This window comes from Pseudochaenichthys georgianus, chromosome 13 (assembly GCF_902827115.2).
Source record: "Pseudochaenichthys georgianus chromosome 13, fPseGeo1.2, whole genome shotgun sequence".
Classification (NCBI taxonomy): Eukaryota; Metazoa; Chordata; class Actinopteri; order Perciformes; family Channichthyidae; genus Pseudochaenichthys; species Pseudochaenichthys georgianus.
Window position 1 is genome coordinate 31,666,589 of NC_047515.1, and position 21,527 is coordinate 31,688,115.

The 21,527-nt window shown below is 42.6% G+C and overlaps 1 protein-coding gene and 1 pseudogene across 1 annotated transcript in view; one reads left to right on the forward strand and one right to left on the reverse strand.

Moving 5' to 3' along the window:
• Positions 1–13,592, forward strand: part of inppl1a (inositol polyphosphate phosphatase-like 1a) — a 34,117-nt gene extending 20,525 nt beyond the window's left edge. The window contains exons 8-27 of the mRNA XM_034097496.1: positions 2,633–2,731; positions 5,128–5,278; positions 5,811–5,917; positions 6,415–6,517; positions 6,705–6,901; positions 7,045–7,162; positions 7,591–7,687; positions 7,949–8,087; positions 8,259–8,358; positions 8,810–8,898; positions 8,999–9,080; positions 9,259–9,348; positions 9,856–9,969; positions 10,236–10,412; positions 10,508–10,663; positions 10,901–10,985; positions 11,493–11,579; positions 11,690–12,431; positions 12,848–12,981; positions 13,169–13,592. Of these exons, the coding sequence (XP_033953387.1) occupies positions 2,633–2,731; positions 5,128–5,278; positions 5,811–5,917; positions 6,415–6,517; positions 6,705–6,901; positions 7,045–7,162; positions 7,591–7,687; positions 7,949–8,087; positions 8,259–8,358; positions 8,810–8,898; positions 8,999–9,080; positions 9,259–9,348; positions 9,856–9,969; positions 10,236–10,412; positions 10,508–10,663; positions 10,901–10,985; positions 11,493–11,579; positions 11,690–12,431; positions 12,848–12,981; positions 13,169–13,268 (2,967 nt within the window). The 3' untranslated portion in view covers positions 13,269–13,592. The remainder of the gene's footprint in view (positions 1–2,632; positions 2,732–5,127; positions 5,279–5,810; positions 5,918–6,414; positions 6,518–6,704; positions 6,902–7,044; positions 7,163–7,590; positions 7,688–7,948; positions 8,088–8,258; positions 8,359–8,809; positions 8,899–8,998; positions 9,081–9,258; positions 9,349–9,855; positions 9,970–10,235; positions 10,413–10,507; positions 10,664–10,900; positions 10,986–11,492; positions 11,580–11,689; positions 12,432–12,847; positions 12,982–13,168) is intronic.
• A 94-nt stretch (positions 13,593–13,686) lies between these two features.
• On the reverse strand, positions 13,687–20,112 carry LOC117457040 (uncharacterized; annotated as a pseudogene).
• Between the last annotated feature and the right edge of the window lie 1,415 nt (positions 20,113–21,527).

The following is a 21,527-nucleotide window of genomic DNA, read 5'->3' on the forward strand; positions in this document are numbered from 1 at the left end:
ACACACACACACACACACACACACACACACACACACACACACACACACACACACTGTAAGTTTTGATAACCCTCCCCATATGATGGATCATCTGCCCTGCTGGCTGCATGACGACTCCAGGTGTGTGTGTGTGTGTGTGTGTGTGTGTGTGTGTGTGTGTGTGTGTGTGTGTGTGTGTGTGTGTGTGTGTGGTCGCGTTAACCGAATATTTTCCGTCAATGACGGATCTTTTCTAACAATGACGGAAAAATCTGAAAGCAGTCCGTCATCTTGACAGATTAGAACTCGGAACGGCGCCAACATTATATTACATCCTTAGTGGCCAGGTCGACTGAGGGCGATCTACTGCAGTCTGTAACTATTATGTAGTCATTCACACCCCTGTCCAGTTGGTGGTGAGTGTGTGTATATTAAGTAGCTATTGTCTAGTCTTGTTTTTGACCTCGTTGTTTGACCGGCTTTAGCAATCGCAAAATGTCACGGCAGCTGATCGTCCGAAGCTTTTTTAATAAGCCCAGTAATTGTGATGGTGTGGATAAACAAGGTGAAAAAAGAGGGATTGATGCGGTGGAGGATGAAGGACAAGCCAGTAAGACTAAAACTGACAACGTTCAAATCAAATCAAGTTTTATTTATATAGCACATTTATAAACGATTTTTGGTCGAGCCAAAGTGCTGTACATAAAATAAAAATAGCCTACAGTAGAGACACTTTACAGTAAATACAACAGCACAGATTGTTCAGAATATCAGTATGAGAAAAACGACACCCTCTGTCCTTAGACCCTCACATCGTACAAGGAAAAACTTCCAGAGAAAACCCACAGTTTAAGGGGAAAAAATGGGAAAAACCTCAAGGAGAGCAACAGAGGAGGGATCCCTCTCCCAGGACGGACAGACGTGCAATAGATGCCGTGTGTAAATCGAAGAGATAATTTTACAGCATATAGACCGAATGTTAGGAAATGCATGTGTCTGTAATAAGAAGATGAATCTACGAAGATGTCAACTACAATCCTGTGGAAGCCATCAGGGAAGCAGCATAACGAGACCCAGGCAGGACCGCAGAGACAGGTTCAGCCACGACCCGAAGTCCACGACTTAATCCAGAACTCAGGATAGAGGATCCAAGACACAGGACTACAGCAAGAGGATCAGCCTCGACTCCGGATCCCGGCGTAGATATAGACACAAAACAAGAAAAAAGATTTGGCTGGGTTAATCGGAACAAGAGAATACACAGACACAGCTGCAGCGGCAGAGGGGCAAGCAAGTGGCAAGGAGTTCAAGCGGGAGTACCGGGTTCAGTGGGAGCAAGAGTTTAAGTGGCTGAGGAGGGAAGATGGCAAAATGTTCTGCGACATCTGTACAAAAGCTAAGATGAGTAACGGATTTGTCCGAGGGTGCACGACGATGCAGAAATCAGCGTTCAGGCTAGGCTACAGCAGATCAATAGAGTTGTTCTTGTAAATGTTTTGTACATATTTTGATTGTAATTGTCTCATTTAAAACGATGGCATTGTTCATATTTGCCTGTTTAGGCACAATGGTCGTGGTGTTTTTAGCGGCCTCTGCCCCCCTCTGCTCTGCTGTCAGTGCAGGCAAAAATATATCATTCATGTTCGTGTTGACATGAAAAGTGACCACACGGTCGGTGTCTCTGTTCATCTTTTTGCCCTTAAAAGTTCTGTATGGATCATAAAAAGAATGAATGAACATTTGCTGCTCAGTACCCAAACCATAAATATTAAATAGGCTATGTCTCATCTCATCATTACAACATGAAAAATAAAATGACGGGTAATAATGGATTATGACGGAAATGTTATGATCCTTTTGACGGACAACGAAAAAGTCTAACGCAACCACTGGTGTGTGTGTGTGTGTGTGTGTGTGTGTGTGTGTGTGTGTGTGTGTGTGTGTGTGTGTGTGTGTGTGTGTGTGTGTGTGTGTGTGTGTGTGTGTGTGTGTGTGTGTGTGTGTGTGTGTGTGTGTGTGTGTGTGTGTGTGTGTGTGTGTGTGTGAGAAAGTAAGGGAGAACTTATTTTCTCCACTTAAGGCCTTTGAACACATGGAAGTCAAGGCAAATCTATGGAGTGAAAAAAATGACTGATTTGTGACATTTCTAGATCAAACTGCCAGTTGTTGTTGTAAGCCTTCTAAAATTCCTTTCATAATCTGTAACATTCAGAAAGCCAGATGGAGAGGGTGTAACACGTGGGTCATAACCGAAAGGCTATTTTTATTTTGTCATGCTAAACTGTGATTTATTTTTTTTGGCAAAGTGTACCACACCCATTAGACGTTTTGCTTTTTTCCCCGACTTGGAAGTTTGACCAGCTCTGCCCTGTTAATGGGTGACACCATTTCTACTTGGACTTCGTTTATAAGGAGGCTTTAAGCTGCCAGGGAAGGAAGTGGCTGCATGTCATGAATCATGTGATGTCACTGGCTCCACCTTTGTTGCTCCTGTTAAATCACATTCAGGAAATGGGAATGTGTTTCCTTGTTGACACAGACACTGAAGCTGAACACTTTACAGTGTATCAGTTTGTTTCTGTGTGTGTTTTCTATTTGTCCTTTATTTTTGTATAACTCTCGGTGCTTTCCTTCTCTCTCTTTGTCGCCTTAGGCTCTGAAAGCTCTGCAGGACATGAGTCTGTCCTCTCCTTGCTCCCTTCCTCCTCTCTCCATGCGTCACAGCAAAGCCATCCCTGTGCAGGCTTTCGAGGTACGTTGGCACACACCAGCTACAAACGTTTTATTCATGGTTCTCTCTCTACAGGGTGTTGGTATTAACGCGGTAGTTAATGTCATTTGTTCTTATCATTTGACATTTCAAGGATGTGCATCACCTTAAAACTGAAACTGTTTTTCACCTTTTATCTTATCAGGGAAATGTGATGCAATCAATATATGAAGTATCAAAGTAAATACATACATACTTATTAATAAGATACTAAATTATCTCAAATGTCCCCCTATGAGACATCAACGCTTTTTCCACCCTATTGTCAATTTCGGTTCATGTTTTAATTCAAATAGTTCATATTTATATTACAAGAATAAAAGGCTGCAGCAAATCTTATTCTGTAGATTTAAGACTAAGGCAAACCTGAGAGCCGTCTGAAGCTTGTTCTGATTTATTTAAAGATACTTTTGAGGATTGGTGGTTTCGTTTCAGTGAGAACAGACTGAACCTGAATTACAGTAAACGGACTATGAAGTCATATATTCCTCGACACACTGCAGGAAGTTTATCAGCAGACCACAGGAATGTTTGTAATGCACATCCTGTGGCATCATCAGTGGCTTTATCGGAGAATATGACATTTGTCCCTTTTGGTTTATGCACTCACGCGCACAATTGGTATTCAAGTAAATGTGGATGACTGAAGTTGTGTCTATTTGTCATAAGATTGTCTTTATTTTGAAAGTGTGTAGAAATAATAGGTAACAGACAAAACAAAACCAGAACTCATAGTATGATGGAAGAGGTTAAGAGAAAAAAGATGATAATGATCAGTTAGAAGAAATGGGGGAAAAGTGTTACAAAGAAGGGAGAGGAGGTTAAGGGTTTAAAATATTAGCTGTCAGCCAAGTCTGCATCCTCTGTGGTGACCTCCTTTCAGCAGCTTCCTGTTGCACAGGAACAGAAGGGTTGTTACGATGAGGAGATGGGTTTAAGATGTGGCACCTGAATTCACCCACTGACACAAACAAACCGCGTTAAGGCTTCAAATGATATGACTCAAAGTCTGAATGGATTCTCTCTTTAAATGTAGACAGCTGAGAGTTGTGTGTAAAACTCAACAACAACGACCTACTAGAGCAGGGATGGGCAAATGGCGGCCCGCGGGCCGGATGCGGCCCCCACCTCCTCTTTTTGCGGCCCTCAGATTAATTTATAAACAATGTAATTAATTAAAAGAAAAATTACATTTTTTTTTTACTTGTAGTACTGATACCGTCCACTAGACTCCTAGTTATGTCGCGAGCTGCGTAAATGATTTCAAATACCGCGAAATAATCTGTGACGCATTTGTGTGTATTGTGTTTGTTTCCCGGGGAAACCCTCACAAGAAACACCGGCTGTTGTTATGCCTGCTGTGACATTAAGTTGCCTCTTGTAATTATGCATTTACAAGCTTAAAAGTTGTTTTTATCATCTGAATTTGGCGAAACAAGTTTAATATTCTTAAAACCAAGACTTTGTTTATTTGAAATCAGATGAAAACAAACTGTCACGGACCCTGCCGTGTTATCTATGATTACTACGCTTTTCATTCATAATTTCAGCGGGAGGGAGGGGGAGTGGTGCTGAGGAACAGCAGAGTGCGGGCTGACAGGTGTCTGTGTTGACATTCCCCTTATTGTGGAATAAGGGGAATGCAGAGACTGGCTACAAGTGTTTTAGGTTCAAGTTAGACAACTAATGTCTGGGTTAGTGTTCATGACTTCATGTGTATGTCATCTAATGGTTAATCTCAATACACACATTTTCCGTGCTTTCCAATAGTTTAAAATAGTTTTATTCCACTGTTTAATAACCTGTTCAATACAAACATGCCACTTGTAAAAATGAAATAAAATGTCTGTGAACTGATATTTGTTTAATGATCTTATTAGAGGATGTTCCCATTTTTTGGGGATGTTCCCTTTGATTGTAAAATGTCAATGAAGATGTCAGACTTAGTATATTTGTTAATAATTACATACAACACATGGCATTTGTGTGTGTGTTCCAAGTGAATCTGCGGCCCCCTGGTGGCCAGTACATCAATGATGTGGCCCCCACCACCATCAAAGTTGCCCATCCCTGACCTAGGGAATCAGGTTATTGTGAGCGATTATGGAAATAATGCATTCTTTTAAGAATTCTTATCTTTCTGACTTTTTATAACTTAAATGTAGGACTCTGTTAATTCCTCAGAAGCGGCAAGCTTGTTTTGTATGTGATAACAGTAAAAGAAAAGAGGGCAAATGAGCCAACTACTTTCATTTTGGAGACCCCTGGTGGTGTGAAAGATTTAAGATTATAAGAAAGTAGAGAGCTCTGTGGACACTTTTGCAAAAAGCACCTCCAGTATGTGTGTTTTTAAATCCTCCTCCTCTGATCCTCCTCAGGTAAAGCTGGATGTCTACCTGGCGGAGCTGACAAAGATAGGAAAGAGTCAGAAGTACACTCTGTCTGTGGACGTGGAGGGAGGACGGCTAGTAGTGATGAAGAAGGTGAAGGACAGCCAGGAGGACTGGACCACCTTCACACATGACAAAAGTAAGAATTACACAAACACTCATAAGTAATCAATATGTTTCCCACCCTCAGAGTAAGCAGCTCAGATAGTAAAGTATGTCGTCCTGTGATCAATTTTGTTTTTAGAAAGCCTAAACAATAGCCACATTCATCAAATGTGTGTGTGTAAGAGCACCTCTACTCTTTTACTTGATGTTTTTAGAGGTAGTCTATATTTGTTGAGCGCGATGCCTCCTGCCTATGCTGTGTGAAACCCTGATGTCAGTTTTAGCTAAATAAATAGGTTTAAATGTCTCTGTTTTATGTCTGTGGGTTCCAGTGTAATTGATGTAATGTATCAATGGATCCAAGCCTGTTTCAATATAGTTTTCCTCATGGTATCATAACAATTATATTTGAGGATTAAATGGAAAATAAACACGCTTTTTTCATACAATTTGTATAGTCTATTAACTTAATTTTAACCAACTTGAACTCCATTCATTCTACTCCCTGACCTTGCTTTTCTTTCTTCCTATCTCTGACCTTCTGTCTGTGTATTTGTCTGTCTCAGTCCGTCAGCTGATCAAGTCTCAGCGCGTGCAGAATAAACTGGGCATTGTTTTTGAGAAGGAGAAGGACAAGAGCCAGAGGAAAGACTTCATCTTTGCCAGTGCCAAGGTCTGCACACACACAGTCACACACTGCCTCACACATACATTTGTGGATGTCAGAAAGTACAATGTTTTATTCATTCAAACACACACACTCACATTTTTATTTCTTAAATGTAATAAAGTTGAGGATACTAACAGAGCCAAGATTTGGCACAGACCAACAAACACATCTTAGCAATCAATTCAGCTTCAAATGACAATATAACAAAAAAGCGAAAGAGAGTTGTTTGCCTTCTTTAAATGAGAGCTGCTAAGGAATAAACCATATCATGTGTTTAAATGTTAAATAGTTTAGTGAAAGCACATGAAACTTAAATGCTACTTAAAAACAAGGTGCCCTTTTGTGGCAACTTCCTCTGACTGGTGTGTGTGTGTGTGTGTGTGTGTGTGTGTGTGTGTGTGTGTGTGTGTGGTGTGTGTGTGTGTGTGTGTGTGTGTGTGTGTGTGTGCGTGTGTGTGTGTGTGTGTGTGTGTGTGTGTGTGTGTGTGTGTGTGTTTCAGAAGCGGGAGGCATTTTGCCAGCTGCTGCAGCTGATGAAGAACAAACATTCCAACCAAGACGAGCCAGACATGATTTCCATCTTCATTGGCACCTGGAATATGGGTCAGACACATGCAGAAACATTTATTATGTCTTCACATTAGGTGTTATTTTCAACATAATGTTAATAGCAAAACACACTGGCTTATATATTTTCACAAGTTGCTTAAAAGATAACACAAATATATGAATTTCCAGGGCATGACTAGTATTTTTGGAAGACAAAGTAACATTTTGTCTTTGTTTGTAGGCTCAGTGCCCGCTCCGAAGTCTCAGGCCTCGTGGGTGTTGTGTCACGGCCTCGGGAAGACTCTAGACGAGATGACGGTCACCATCCCTCATGACCTTTATGTGTTTGGAAGCCAAGAAAACTCTGTGTGTGACCGTGAGTGGGTGGAGTCGCTGCGTGCCTTATTGAAAGAACAGACGGAACTGGATTATAAACCGGTGAGGAAACAAAGATTTTATAAGCTGTCAAATGATTTGAGCTTGATCAAATGTACTGTATGTATTTAGGTCCTGAGGCTAAGTTGAGACAAGGAAAGAAATACCAATGTTGATTATAGGCTTGTTGTTGTTATTGGTTGTAGATCGCAGTGCAAACTCTGTGGAACATAAAAATTGCTGTGTTGGTGAAACCGGAACACGAGAACCGGATCAGCCACGTGGGAATGTCCAGTGTCAAGACCGGCATCGCCAACACATTGGGTAACAACAGTTCTCTATATTCAGTCTTTATTCTTCCTCTATATGTTTTACCTTCTGAACAAAATCCAGAGGAAAATAACAACAATGGAATAACAGCACGATGAAACTCTGACTTTGTTCTGTTAACAAAGGGCAAGTTAAAGGGTTATAATGGATTTCATTACTTCATCTCTTACTCACTAAAAATGTGAATTGGATTTAAAAGAAAACGGTATCTCATTGAGTAAATGCAATTACTATAATATATACTCTGTAAAATGAACTCGTAAAGAAGTTAACTAAAGATTCTGATAGCAGTGTTTTTATTTTACATTTCATTGACAGGCAATTTATTCAACAGGATCAAAATGATTTTAGGTTCTTGTTTTTGAACACGTTCAAGCAATTACAGTTGAGTGCTGTAATAAATGTTTGTTTGTTTGTTTTAGGGAACAAAGGAGCTGTGGGTGTGTCCTTTATGTTCAATGGGACATCTTTTGGCTTTGTGAACTGTCACCTGACATCAGGGAATGAGAAGATTGCAAGGTACCTCCCACAGTCCTGCACACACATTATTTATGTTTTTTTAATTTCAGGGTATTTTACTTATTAACCCTTACATTTGGACACTTACTTTGTGGTTGATACTTTGACAGTGCCTCAGTAACCCTCCCAAACAACAGTCATTACTTCTTTACCTGCGACACAAATGACTTTTGACACACTTTTGCTGTGTGCCAGAAAACATCACACATTACTCTTTTACCTCTTGTTATCTGTGACACATGTGACCGTTGACCCATACAGGAGGAACCAGAACTACCTAGATATCCTACGCCTGCTGTCGCTAGGAGACAAGCAGCTGAGCTCCTTCGATATCTCACTTCGCTTTACACACCTCTTCTGGCTGGGAGACCTCAACTACAGGCTGGATATGGACATACAGGTGAAGCAGAACACACACACACACACACACACACACACACACACACACACACACACACACACACACACACACACACACACACACACACACACACACGCTGCAGCATGATTGAATGGAGCAGGTTTTGATGAAGCTTAATTGTGTGGCTCTGTGTCTATTGTGTCTGTGCAGGAGATTTTAAACTACATTAACAGGAAGGAGTTTGAGCCCCTGCTGAAGGTGGACCAGCTCAACCTGGAGAGGGAGAAGAACAAAGTATTTTTACGCTTTGGTGAGTATGCCTGTTTCTACCAGACAGTCTTTCTATCTGTCTTCCAGTGCTGTTCACCCCCTCTCCCTGTGCATAATGGAATTGATATCGCAAGTGTCTCAAAGATTAAACATTTGTCAGTTCTTTGTAGGAAACAACTACTCACAAATACTGTAAATGTGTCAAATCAAGTGGCAAAAAGAAGTCTGTGAATATCTATGTTCATGTTATAAAAAATACAATCTGTCAGCTTTTCCTACAAAAAAAGTGGCTTCTTTCTACGGCACAAATGCAACTCCCACTTAGTGTGTGAAAGAGAGACAGGTTGTGTTTTTTTCCAGCAATTGTCCATTTGTTTATTCTCAATTCAGTGTTTATCATATTTATTGATATTTGTTAAATGGTTTGGGCCTTTCCACTCACTCACTTGCTTCGAGTCCTAACCAGTGAGTGTGTGTCTCCTGGCTTGCAGGGGAAGAAGAGATCTCGTTCCCGCCCACCTACCGTTACGAACGTGGCTCAAGGGACACGTATGTGTGGCAGAAGCAGAAGGCCACTGGGGTTTGTTTACTTACTGATCAACATCACAGATAGACTTCCTCTTAGCCTTTTCTGACAACTGATAACCCTGCTGCATCTTCCTTTTTACTGTCTGTCACAGATGAGGACTAATGTTCCATCGTGGTGTGACAGGATCCTGTGGAAGTCTTACCCAGAAACACACATTGTCTGCAACTCCTATGGTGAGACCATCAGCAGAAAATAATCAAGCACATTGTAATTGATTGTATCAGATGTCCCTTTTTCTTCTTAATCTTTTAAGCAATTTTCGTCTAGACATTGTTAATATGGGCTTTACGGAAGGTTATATGATAGATCAACAAGGAGACCTACTGAACTATATTCTGCTTTGTTTGTCAGGATGTACGGATGATATAGTGACCAGTGATCATTCCCCTGTGTTCGGCACCTTCGAGGTGGGGGTGACGTCCCAGTTTGTCTCCAAGAAAGGTACTGGTGAAATACTTCTGTTCTTGCTCTTCTGCAGGCTGTAAATACATGATTTGAACATAACCATATCAGCTTATTTTTAAAATAGAGTGCACGTCTTAGAAATGTAATGATGATTTCTTGTTTTCCAGCTCAAATCTAGACAGTGTGTGATGTATTTCTGTAGTCGGGTCAATGACTCACAGCTGAACAGAGACCAGAAAGCAATGAGTTTGGCAGAACAGAAAGGAAAATCAAACGGCACGCTGTTACTCATTCTGCATGTTTGTTCATACTTTGTTCTCTAAGGTTGGCAGATGTAGCATCACAGCTTTTGTTTTCCCCGGATTAGGGATGTGCATGCCGTTAGTATATTGTTACTGATTTAAAATGTACGATATGCAAAATATTTTTGGCTAACTTCTTCTGCATATGTCTTTCATTTTGTTATTCTCATTTATACATGCTATTTGCGCCACTGGCTAAGATCTCCCCCCCATCCCTTCCTTCCATCTTGTTTCTTTGTAGGTCTACCAAAGTCTTCAGAGCAGGCCTACATTGAGTTTGAGAGCATCGAGGCCATAGTGAAAACGGCGAGCAGAACCAAGTTTTTCATCGAATTCTACTCCACTTGTCTGGAAGGTGAGAAAAGCACGTGTTTGCAGGAACTATCTGTAACCCCAAGTGGGTGTAATTAAAAAGTGTCTGTTTTTTCTTTTCGTATGTCTCCCTTCCTCCCCTATCTCAGGCAGTCAGTATACCTTTAAGCTCGAATCCATTTTTGACCTGTGCTGCATCCCCACCTCCTCTTTACCATGTACCTTTGAATGAATCATCTTCCTTCTCTCCTTCCCTCCTTATTCCCTTTGTTGTCTCCCCCATCCCCTCTGCCCTGCATCCCTCTGTAGAGTTTAAGAAGAGTTATGAGAACGACAGTCAGAGCAGCGACAACGTCAACTTCCTGCGTGTGGGCTGGTCCAACAAGCAGCTGACGACGCTCAAACCTCTTCTCTCAGAGGTGGAGTACCTGCAGGACCAACACCTGCTGCTCACTGTGAAATCCCTGGACGGATACGAGTCCTACGGTATAAAGAGAACGTTTTTGTTGTTGCTGTGAAGTTCTTTGGAGTTGACTTTTGGTCTGACAAACAAGCATGTCTGTGGTTTTTCCCCCTGCTAGGAGAGTGCGTGTTGGCTCTGAAGTCTATGATTGGCAGCACACCACAGCAGTTCCACACCTACCTGTCCCACCGTGGAGAGGAAACAGGAAACATCAGGGGGTTAATGCGGGTCAGAGTCCCCTCTGAAAGGATGGGAACCAGGGAGAGACTCTATGGTAATGCGCTTTATATGCCACTGTGATGAAAAGAACAGAAAACTTGAGTAGGAGAATTTAATAGACGATAATTAAAATGAATCTTAGTTCTAATGAGTGCAAAGGAAATATGTAAAGGAAGCAGTTGAGACAAATAAAAGGACTTTGAAGCTTTGTGAGTTTGAAAACATGAATGAGAAATGATGCACTTTGACTCTTTTTTAATCCTACAGCAATTTTGTTATGGTCGTATTTCAGAGTGGATCAGTGTGGACAAGGATGAGACGGGTGCACCCAAAGGGAAATCCACTTTGGCATCCAGAGTGGGACATGAATATGTAAAGTCAGTACACTGTACTCTTTTAATTTGATATATGATGTGGATTTATAGGGAACTTCAAAAAAGCTGAATGTTTTATTACAATTATTATCCTTTGGAATACTTCACATTATTGTACACACCATGTTTTCCTGCCTGTACATAATGACATTATAGAAGATATACCAATAATACAAGATAAAATGGCAATGTATTTTTGATTGATTCGCTTTAACATTTACAATAGTATTGAAGAAACAGCTATTTTTTTGCCTAACTATCCATCAATATTGATACAGTTAAACAATGCAGAAATACCATCATTATGTTATTTTGTAAAAAATAATTATTATATTGGAAGGAGGAAACTTTATTGATCATGTTTGCCATTTTCCTGATGTGCCCAAGCATGCTGAAATGGTCCCATTTTGGGAGCTTTAAGTGTTTAGATAATCTCCATTTCCTGCTTATTGTTCTAAATCATCGGTTTTGTCTCTGAAGCTAACTTGTTACGATGTGCTCTCGATGCAGGCCGTCTGCGGTCCGTAAACAGCTAGGGGAGCTGGGAAAAGTCAGTGAGGAGGGAGAAAGGAGCATCAAGGAGGAAACTGCTGCTAGGTACTGATGCACATTTATGTCGTTTACACACACTGACAGAACGTGAAACCCATAAAACATAAAAAATATAAGCCACCAACCACCTGTTTTGTTCTTGTTTGTATTAAAAGGCCTAAACAGGAAGGAAACGACGGGGATTCATCCGTCTGCAAGAACAGCTACAATAACCCCGCCTACTACATCCTGGAGGGCGTTCCTAATCAGTCGGCCGCCGCTCTTTCAGCCGAGCTTCTTCCATCTCCTACCTCCTCAAACCCCCAGGTGACTAAAGCCCCTATTCCCTCAGCTGGAGCTCGAACCAAGCCCCCCTTTGTGGCCTCGGGGCCCTCTCACACACGCAGACCCACCACAGGGCACCCGGTCCGCGCTATAAGCGAGGAGGGGTCGTCAGAGGACGATGGGGGGGCCTGTGTAGCACCATCGCAGGGGGCGAATGTCGGGGCAACAGTTGGAAGCACGCTGAACCGCCCCCCTCCTGACTTCCCCCCTCCTCCTCTTCCTAAGGGGGCCGTGGAGATGGTGGCAGAGACCCCCTTCTCCATTCATCGCGCTCTTTACCCAGATCTAGCTGAGGTCAGGATCCCAGCAGCCAGTCCTGCAGCCCCGCTGGCACTCGGGGAGGGTTTCAGACGAGGGGGAGGGGGAGGTTCGGGGGCGTTGGACGACCAGTCGTGTTCGGTGCTCCAGATGGCAAAGACACTGAGTGAGAGTGAGTTTTCTGGGAACCCTCCACGCGCTCCGTCTGCGCCGCCGCTCAGAGGGCATCTGATGGGATTAAATCTGGACGCCTGCAGAACTTTCCCGCCCAGGAATGCCATCACAGAGAGTATCGCAGAGGATATGCCAGAGGAGGTGAGCACTTTGTTTATTTTAAATGTAACGCAACCATTAATGCTCTGGCAGATGATGGGATTAAAATGTGTCTTGTTTGGGTTGTCATGAGTCATTTCTTCCAAGCTATCCCATTTTGTGAAAACACCAATCTCTCCATTTGGGAATAACCCAGCTACATATTTTCTAGAATGTTATGTAAACGCCTCTATCCAGTCATTTTTACGATCATACTACAGGAACTGGATCCCTTTCCTCTTATACTTTGATTTAAGTTTTAGTGCATCTTTCTCAGACTGAAGAAAATGTAGCCCTTCCCAAGCGATATATTTGATCTTTAACTGACTTTCGACATTGCTGACTAATGTTTTGTGGAAGAGCTGCAATGTTCCTACAGCAGTTTTGAGTAAATCCTGTATTTAATTACCCCTGCGCAGGCACTTTGGGGCAGCAGTAGCTCGTCTCTGTCTGTAGGGGAATCCTCCGTGGCAGAGTGGCTGCAGAGACTGGGACTAGAGAGGTATGAGAAGGGCCTCCTACACAACGGCTGGGACGACCTGGAGTTCCTCAGGTACATACACTCAGACATGTTGAATTTCATGTTTTGCTGCATGCTTTAGTCCTGTTGATGTAGATGGAAGATAGTTAACAGAAAAACAATCTAAGTGCAGAAATCTGTGTGGGATTTAGAAATAAATATCTACTGTTATTTTCTTAAGTAAATCATTACTGTTGAGTAATAGTAATTGTTTTTACAGTGATATCACTGAGGAGGACCTTGAGGAGGCGGGAGTGCTCGACCCCGCCCACAAGATGATCCTGCTGGAGAGCCTGAGGCAGCAGCAGCCTCTGAAATAAACTGTATCAAACCGGCCTGTTTCACCGGGTGCCAGGAGACTGAACTGAGCTGAGCTGAGCTGGAACGTGCCAATTAATGCCAGACTGTGCCTTCTGAGAGAAATTGCACTCCCATTTGAAATTTCAAAAAAACACTTGTTGAGTTACCATCTTTATTTTCCACTTGTACTGTATGTGTTCCATCCTAGAGGTGGCCTTATTTAATGAGAATCATTTCAGTCCTTCCAGCGTCACTACATAACCCTCTTCTTGAAACCTCGTGAGAAGATGCAGGGTGAGAAATATAATTTTGTAGTGACTCATGTTTAAAGCAGCTGCTGCCTTGATGTTGTGCCATCACTTCTGACCTGCAGCTAAAGATGGCTATACTGGCCTCGCCAAAATCTCCTTCTCGGTTAACCAGCGAGATAAACACTCTCACAAAGTAAAACTCAGGACAACAAGGTGATGTTTTGAAGCTTTACTAAGCAAGCAGTGTGAAACTGAAGGAATACAGAAACAAGAGCAATTGTAAATATCTACATGACATAATAGTTACATATACATAGATATATATCCAAGACGGCATGAAATGAGGTCAGTGCCAAAGTACAGATGCAATGTTTAGGCTATATTGCATATACAGCAACTACAAAATGTCAGCTGGGATCAAAGATCACAATAATGCACTCAAGGTAGAGATATATAATGTAGAAACATAAAAACTTACAGGAAATGCCTTCTCAAGGGCTATGAATGATGGATGGCACAGGATGAACAGACATCGCCTTAGCTGGAGCACACATGCTATTCTGAAATGTCTCAGGCTAACTTCCTGTCACGTGGGAACTAAAAATAACTGCTTCATGCAGTACGGGAAGTCACCAGAAGGAGTCACTATAACACACAAAATAATTGGCGGAGCCAGAACACTCCCCGTCTGGTCTCTCTAAGAGACGGCTACACACAACTAAACAGCTTGATCTGACGAAATAATGTAAACCTGTTCTGAAATAGGTCTTAAGAAGACCTTGGCTACTCCGTCTTGAACAACTTTGACCTCTGCTTTCCTTATCAGTCCGTCTTTGCTGGGAACAGCTTTCACTACAACTCCCATTGGCCACTCCTGGTTTGCTTCTCCTTCAGAAGAACGACGTTGCCTTCTTCAATGTCTCGACTTCTGTGCTGCCATTTCTGACGTGTTTGTAGGGTGCTGAGGAATTCCTTCTGCCACCTACTCCAGAATTCGTCTGCCAGACTCTGAACACGCTTCCATTGGAATTTGAAGATCTCGCCTTTACTGAAGTCGTCGTGAGGGGGCATGAATGTTGCCGTTTTCTGGGTAAGAAGCATGGACGGTGTCAGGATGTGGGGACATTCAGGGTCGGATGAAACTGTTATCAGTGGACGTGCATTGATGATGGCTGTGACCTCGGCCATTAATGTGGTTAAGACTTTGTGAGCAAGTCGTGCACACCCTGATTGTAGAAGCATTGCATCGAGTATGCACCGTGGTACATGTAGTTCCTGTAGATCTTGGAGTGAGTGTCGCCATTTTATCCACTCGTCACGCGTGCTCTCAGGAAGAGGAAGATCCCATTCACTGGCTTTACTTGAGAGCTCTCTGAGGAGCAGTCGTCCCTTGATCGTCTGAAGGGTCAAAGAGACTGTTTACAGTTGAAAGCACACCTCTTCGTGTGTATGGCTTCTCAATCTCGGAAACGTGAAACATGAATGAGTCCGTCATGATGTTCCATATCACCCCAAGACTGCGTTGATCAGGCAAGTCGTCGACAGAGAGGTCGAGGTTCTGAATGTCCTTGGCCCGGTCCTCGGCTGGGAACGCATCCAGCACTCCAGCTCTGTTGGAGGCAATTTTGTGGTGCCTAAGGTTTGAGACTGCTAACATCTCTTGTGCCTGCTGAAGGACTCTTACTGCTTCCTCCTCTGTTGGAAATGACTTCAGGGCATCGTCTACGTAGAATTCTGAGCATTTAATGTTTGCTTCACAGTTTCTTGCCACATGCTTAGTGGATGCACAACACTTGAAACAGATACAATGCTGTTTTAGGAAACTTCCTGCTTTCCAGAGGCATTTCTCTGAATCCTCTTCAGAAATTTTTTTTAAGTGGGTGGGGTTTGTGATGTATGGGGCATTGTTTATCTGGGTCTTCTATGTTTTTGCTCTGGCGGTCAGCAAAAGGAGAGGTGGATGAGGATGAGATATCTGTTTTATGAACAGAGACTGGTTTACTGTTACGGCCCGTCCACACTACAGCTTCAAAAAAAGCTTGGAGCTGGGCTTGTCTGAAGCTCGACCAACAACCAATCACATGAATCTCCCACCCCTGACACACAAGCAGCGGTTTGATTGGCTAGAGCTTGTACTGGCATATGATTTGATTGGCTGACGCTTCCACCGAAAGCTTCAGAAGCTTCAAAAGTTGAACATTGCTCAACTTTTGCAGCCTGAAACGCCAGGAAAGCTCCGCTCTGCTTCCCACAATGTAGTTCGGCGAAAAGTGACGTCACCCCATTCAAAGTGAATGGGCAGACGCGTTGGAAACCGCTTTTGAAGCTGTAGTGTGGACGGGCCCTTACTCTCAAATCTGTGGTTTTTGTTTTGTGGCGTGAAAGTTGAGGGGAGATTAAAGCTGGGGTCGTTGCGTGCTTGGGCTTCTGTGCGCACAAACTTTGTGAAAAAGGAAAAAGGGGGGTAAGCTACCCGAAATTCCCTTTTTATAGCTAGATCCCCTCATCATCCATTTTTCCTATAGTCCCCACGGCAGCTTCTGCACAATGGGGTTGACACCTCTTGCAGTATCAAGGTATGAGAGCCCTGGAAGGTAGCCATCTAGTTGTGCAGCTTCTAGCTCTGTCAGCAGATCACCTAACTCACGAAGCTTTTGGCTGTCTTTAGCTGTCATTTTTGGAAAGTCTGTTTTTGTAAAAAGGGCGTTTTATAGCTTCTGGCGACCCATAGGTCTCCTCCAACCTCTCCCATATGAGGTCTAATCCAGCAGGAAGATTTCTCACATTTACTGACTTAATACGCCGTGCCTGCTCTGCTGAATCCCTCCCAAGCCATTTGATTAACAGATCCAACTCTTCTCCAGCTGTGAGATCTAAGCCTTTGATGGTGTTGAGGAACGATGATTTCCAAGCTAAATAATTCTCCGGCCGATCATCAAACCTTGAAAACCCGGATGACACGAGCTGGCTGCCTGCCAGATATTTGGCGAGATCAAGTGAGGTGTCACTGGAGTGACATGTTGTAGAGGGCATGTTGTCGTTACGATGACTGGAGTAGTGTGGGAAGTCGATGTGACTTGGGGGATGATGCTGCAATTGGGTCTATGGTTTAGGAATATATTGTCTCTTTATGTCAGGGGGAACATCTTCTGGGTAGCTGGATAGTATGTGATACTCTGATGCTGGAGATTTTTCTTTTAACTCATTGCCTGATGCTTGGGGATGGGAATATACATGTAACATGGGGCTCTCCTCTTTAACTCTCGCTCTCTCTTTTACTGCATATAGCTGTCCACTAGCACTTGTGTCTGTGTGCTGACTAACGTACTCTTCGGTGCACTGTTTGGAATTGTGTGTTGGTAGCAAAGGTGGTCTATGCTCTATTTCTGATGGCTCCAGATTTGCTACTGCAGCCTCCATTACGGCTGCTTCGGCTCTAGCAGCCTCTGCTTCGCCCTCTCTCTCCAGGGCATCTAGTGTGGCTTCTAGATGGGCCTTTTCTATCTTTAATTCTATTTCTTTCCTTGCAAATGCAGCTCTTGCTTGTGTGGCTTCAGCTTTAGTGGCTGCCATACTTGCTCTTGACACATTTGAGGACTTGGATGAAACAGACTGGTTCTCTGGCACTTCACCCTCCATGTTTGTGACGTGGTTACCCTTCAGAATCTCCTGAGTCTGGGTGGCGGGCTGGGCCACGGCTGGGTTTGAGGGCCCGAGGTTGGACCAGCTGGGCGGCTTCAGCCCCTGCAGCACCGGACAGTTGGAGGCGTTGATGTAGCCGTTGTTGGCAGGAGCCGGGCTGGCGCTCAGGCTGGCAGGGCTGCCCATGTTCCCATTTGCCAAGCCCGGCAGGGAGGCCGTTCTGTCAGGCTGCAGGTAGACTCTTTGGACTCGTCATCATCGGATGAAGATCTCAGCTCTCCGCTCTTCTTCTCTCCTGAGCTGCTGCTGGAGCTGCTGCCCGTAGTGCCGTTTGAGTTGTTGGCCTTTGAGTTGGCTGCACGCTCCTGCTTACGAAACTTAGCACGCCTGTTCTGAAACCACGCCTCAACCCTGGCCCCTCTATCTTCCGCGCCAGCTCCTCCCGGGTGTAGATGTCCGGGTAGTGCGTCTCGGCAAAGACCCTCTCCAGCTCCTTTAGCTGGGAGCTGGTCCTGATGCGTCGATGCTTCCTCTTCTCGTTCAGGCCGGAGTACTGTGGTGAGTATGTCTGCTCTACCTACCATGGATTTCTGCAGCTGTCGTGCTGGCCTCGTTGCCGTGGGTGACAATGCAGGAGGAATCCAGCATCCGGGAGATAGCACTTGCTTGAAGGTCTTTATTTTCACTTTACTGGCCTCGCCGAAATCTCCTTCTCGGTTAACAGCGAGATAAACACTCTCACGAAGTAAAACTCGGGACCACGAGGTGATGTTTTGAAGCTTTACTAAGCAAGCAGTGTGAAACTGAAGGAATACAGAAACAAGAGCAATTGTAAATATCAACTACATGACATAATAATTACATATACATAGATATATATATCCAAGACGGCATGAAATTAGGTCAATGCCAAAGTACAGATGCAATGTTTAGGCTATATTGCATATACAGCAACTACAAAATGTCAGCTGGGATCAAAGATCACAATAATGCACTCAAGGTAGAGATATATAATGTAGAAACATAAAAACGTACAGGAAATGCCTTCTCAAGGGCTATGAATGATGGATGGCACAGGATGAACAGACATCACCTTAGCTGGAGCACACATGCTATTCTGAAATGTCTCAGGCTAACTTCCTGTCACATTGGAACTAAAAATAACTGCTTCATGCAGTACGGGAAGTCACCAGAAGGAGTCACTATAACACACAAAATAATTGGCGGAGCCAGAACACTGGCGTTAAAGCTTGTTTGTTTTGCCCTGAGAAACGTTAATTTACAGAGTCTGCTGAGTTTAAGACTCCTTGATATGGGAAATGAAAATAGGGCTTTTTGGAGGAAAACCAGAGCTTTTTTCCCCACAAACGGTCATATGTGGGAAATGGTGAGATAGCACTCAAGGGTAATGTTGACGTTTAGCTCGCGTAGAGGAACACTTGGGACAGGAAGTGGTGACAAAAGAGGATCTAGCCTTCACTCATGTCAGACTGAAGCTCGTTCAACTTGCATTTCTCAAATGTTGTACTTTTGTGTTAACGTTTGGGCCATTGTTGTTTAAATAATGGCATTTATTGTCTCAGTGTCTCTGCATGTATTTATGGTTTTATGTTTTTGTTGTGTTTAATGATAAAGGGAATATGGAGCAAACCAACCAAACCGGTCCTGGGAGAGCTAAAAGGTTATATTTCCCCAGGGTACAACATTTAAGTGCCTGTGTTGGCCATTAGCACCCACAGTGTGTTCACACTCAACACTGACATTTCATCTTTTTTATCTGAATTTTGCAGATTTTGACAAGTTTAGAAACAGTGTTTGTTTGATCATCTAAAAAAACTACTCGGGCTACAAAAGTGTACATAAGGTAACAAATATTGTACCAAAATGAAATATCCCTTAAAATGCTTGACCTAGCACATCTCATGCTCACACTTGAATTGTCTGTACATTTCAATTTACAGAAGAAGACATTTTGGAAACTAATGACCCAGGTTTGATGGGCTAAATGTCACATATTTCACTCATTTTTTAAATGAAGCAGTTTTCAGGGAATTGGTTACCTTAGCCAAATAGATTACTTCTAACTACTAATGATTACTATACAAATCATTTACTAAGAAATCATATTTCCATTTCTAAAAAGGAAAATATTTGTCATGAAACATAATTGCCTGTAAAACAGTCTAAAGATTTTTTTTATTTTGCTGATTTAATTTGGCTCTTTTGTTACATTACTACAGACACAGACTAATGTAGGGTCATTAGATATTTTTCTAATCTCTTGAAATTTCACCTCATAATACGTTAAAAACTGAAATGTCAGATTTCTGCAGGACGCAGGTGGCTGTTGTTCCCTGATGTGCCCAGCAGGTGGTGCTGCTACTCTATAAACACCATCAGTAGGTCTGATGCTTACTGTGGAAACTGGGAAGATAAGACAGAACTAAGTCATCTTCAGTGAATGGTTTGTTTGTTTATAAATGTTTCCTGTGCAGTTACAATCATAGAGCTAACATACCAGTTAGTGTTCACTTTGCCTTGTTTTGTTCTTAATTTAAATCCTGCCTCTTTTCTTCCTGTGAAGCCAGTTTGTTTTAAGAGATGCTGAGAACTCTAAACTATTTTTCCTAATTAGGACTAAATATGTGATTGTAGCAGTTTGTATTCATGTCTGTTTCTCCTATTTCTTTGTGACCCAATGACATCCTTTAATTATGTTGCCCACATACAGCCTTACAAGTCTCAGCCACGGGCTTGTGTTATGTGTTGCACACTTTGTCTAATTTTCGAACAGTCAAACAACCGTATGGCAGAGAATGTGGTTTAGTCTTGTTAAATCTGATGTCTTTTCAAGCCCCTTTGGCTTCTCAGTGTTCTCTGTTATGTGTGTGTGTGTTTGCATTTGCATTTGCGTATGAGTGAAAAAGACGCCCCATTGTTTTTTCTGACTTACTTTTTCTTGTTCTTTCATGTAGTCGCCTCTTTTTTTAATGTTAAGTTAATGTTTTGTTTGCCCATGTCTTTTTTTTCAATTAAAATCTAATATCTTAACTTTTTTCCTATTTGCTCATTTTTCTTCTTTTTGTTGTTGTCTGCGGGGAAAGCTGAGGGGATGTGACAGTAATGGTTTGTGAGCTGTATACGTGCCTCATAGCAGGAAAGGGAAAGAGTGTACGGTAAATAAATGACAGTCATTTCAGTTTTTATTTAATCATGATTTCAGGGGCATGTCCTTCCAGTGTTCATGAAAACAGATTTGTTAGTTTCTGTGGTCTGCACATAACACACAACACTCTCATCACTTTGTTACACACAAGAAACCAGATCATAAATGCGTCGCGTAGTGCTTCCATAATGTTTATTAGAATATTCAGAGTAGTGCTATAACTTCTCATTCACTAGAGCTTCTGTTGATTCATAGTTTTCATGGACGTGTCGGTCTGTGGGACTGATGCTCCGCAATGAAATAACTCTTTAAAGCAACATGAGAGAAATCAACAAAAAGCTACCTAATATTTATTATATTACTAATTTACAGTCACAAAATGTCATGGAGCAGTTCAAAGAAATGTGTGGGTTTCCTCACTGACATAATAAAGAATATTAATAAATACATGTTTTTTCCCCTTTTAAGTAGATTTCTGGAGTCTTTCTTCAAAAGGTCCGCTCTGAAATCAGTCTTGTTTCAGTGATTAGCTACAAAAAGAAAGATATATGATACACAAGCAATTTTGCAAGGTGAGAGAAAGAACAAACTGCTGCTTTTTTGCAAAAAGGGATGGACGTAAACAGAAACAGAATCGAGGAATCAATGGATACACAGTAGAAAAGTCCCGTAACTGTCTGCATCTCTCTTTATATTGCCAACATTAGACCAGCTTGCTTTGCATTACTGAGAAAATTGTCCCATATGTGTCAGCCTTTGTAGAGTTAATGGAAAACTCATGAGAGAGTCAAAGTCAGTGAAGGGTTTTAGGTCGGTTTGAGTTCGTAAAACAGACTCAACAAACTCAGTGCTTTCCAATCTCCAGCAGGAGAATCACCAGAAAACTCTTCAGTCAGTAATGAAAGTGAGAAACCAGTTGTAGTCAGTTTTAATTAGATTGTGGGTAAACTCTGCTCTGTGTATTATTACATCTTTCACCCCTCTCCACCAAGAGAACAGGCAGGAAACGGCACCGTGCCTTAAGTTCTCCCTCAACATTCGCTTGATTAATTTAAACAAAGTGCCCACTGTCTGATCGAGAAAGGCCGGAGTGAAGGGAAGGGACCAGTGAGGGTGTCACATTGAGGATGGTAGAGGGAGAGTCAGGACTTGATACAGTAAAGAGGAAGGGTTGAACTGGGGAGGTGTTGTATTTGGAGCCTGCAGCTCTAATTGGCTTT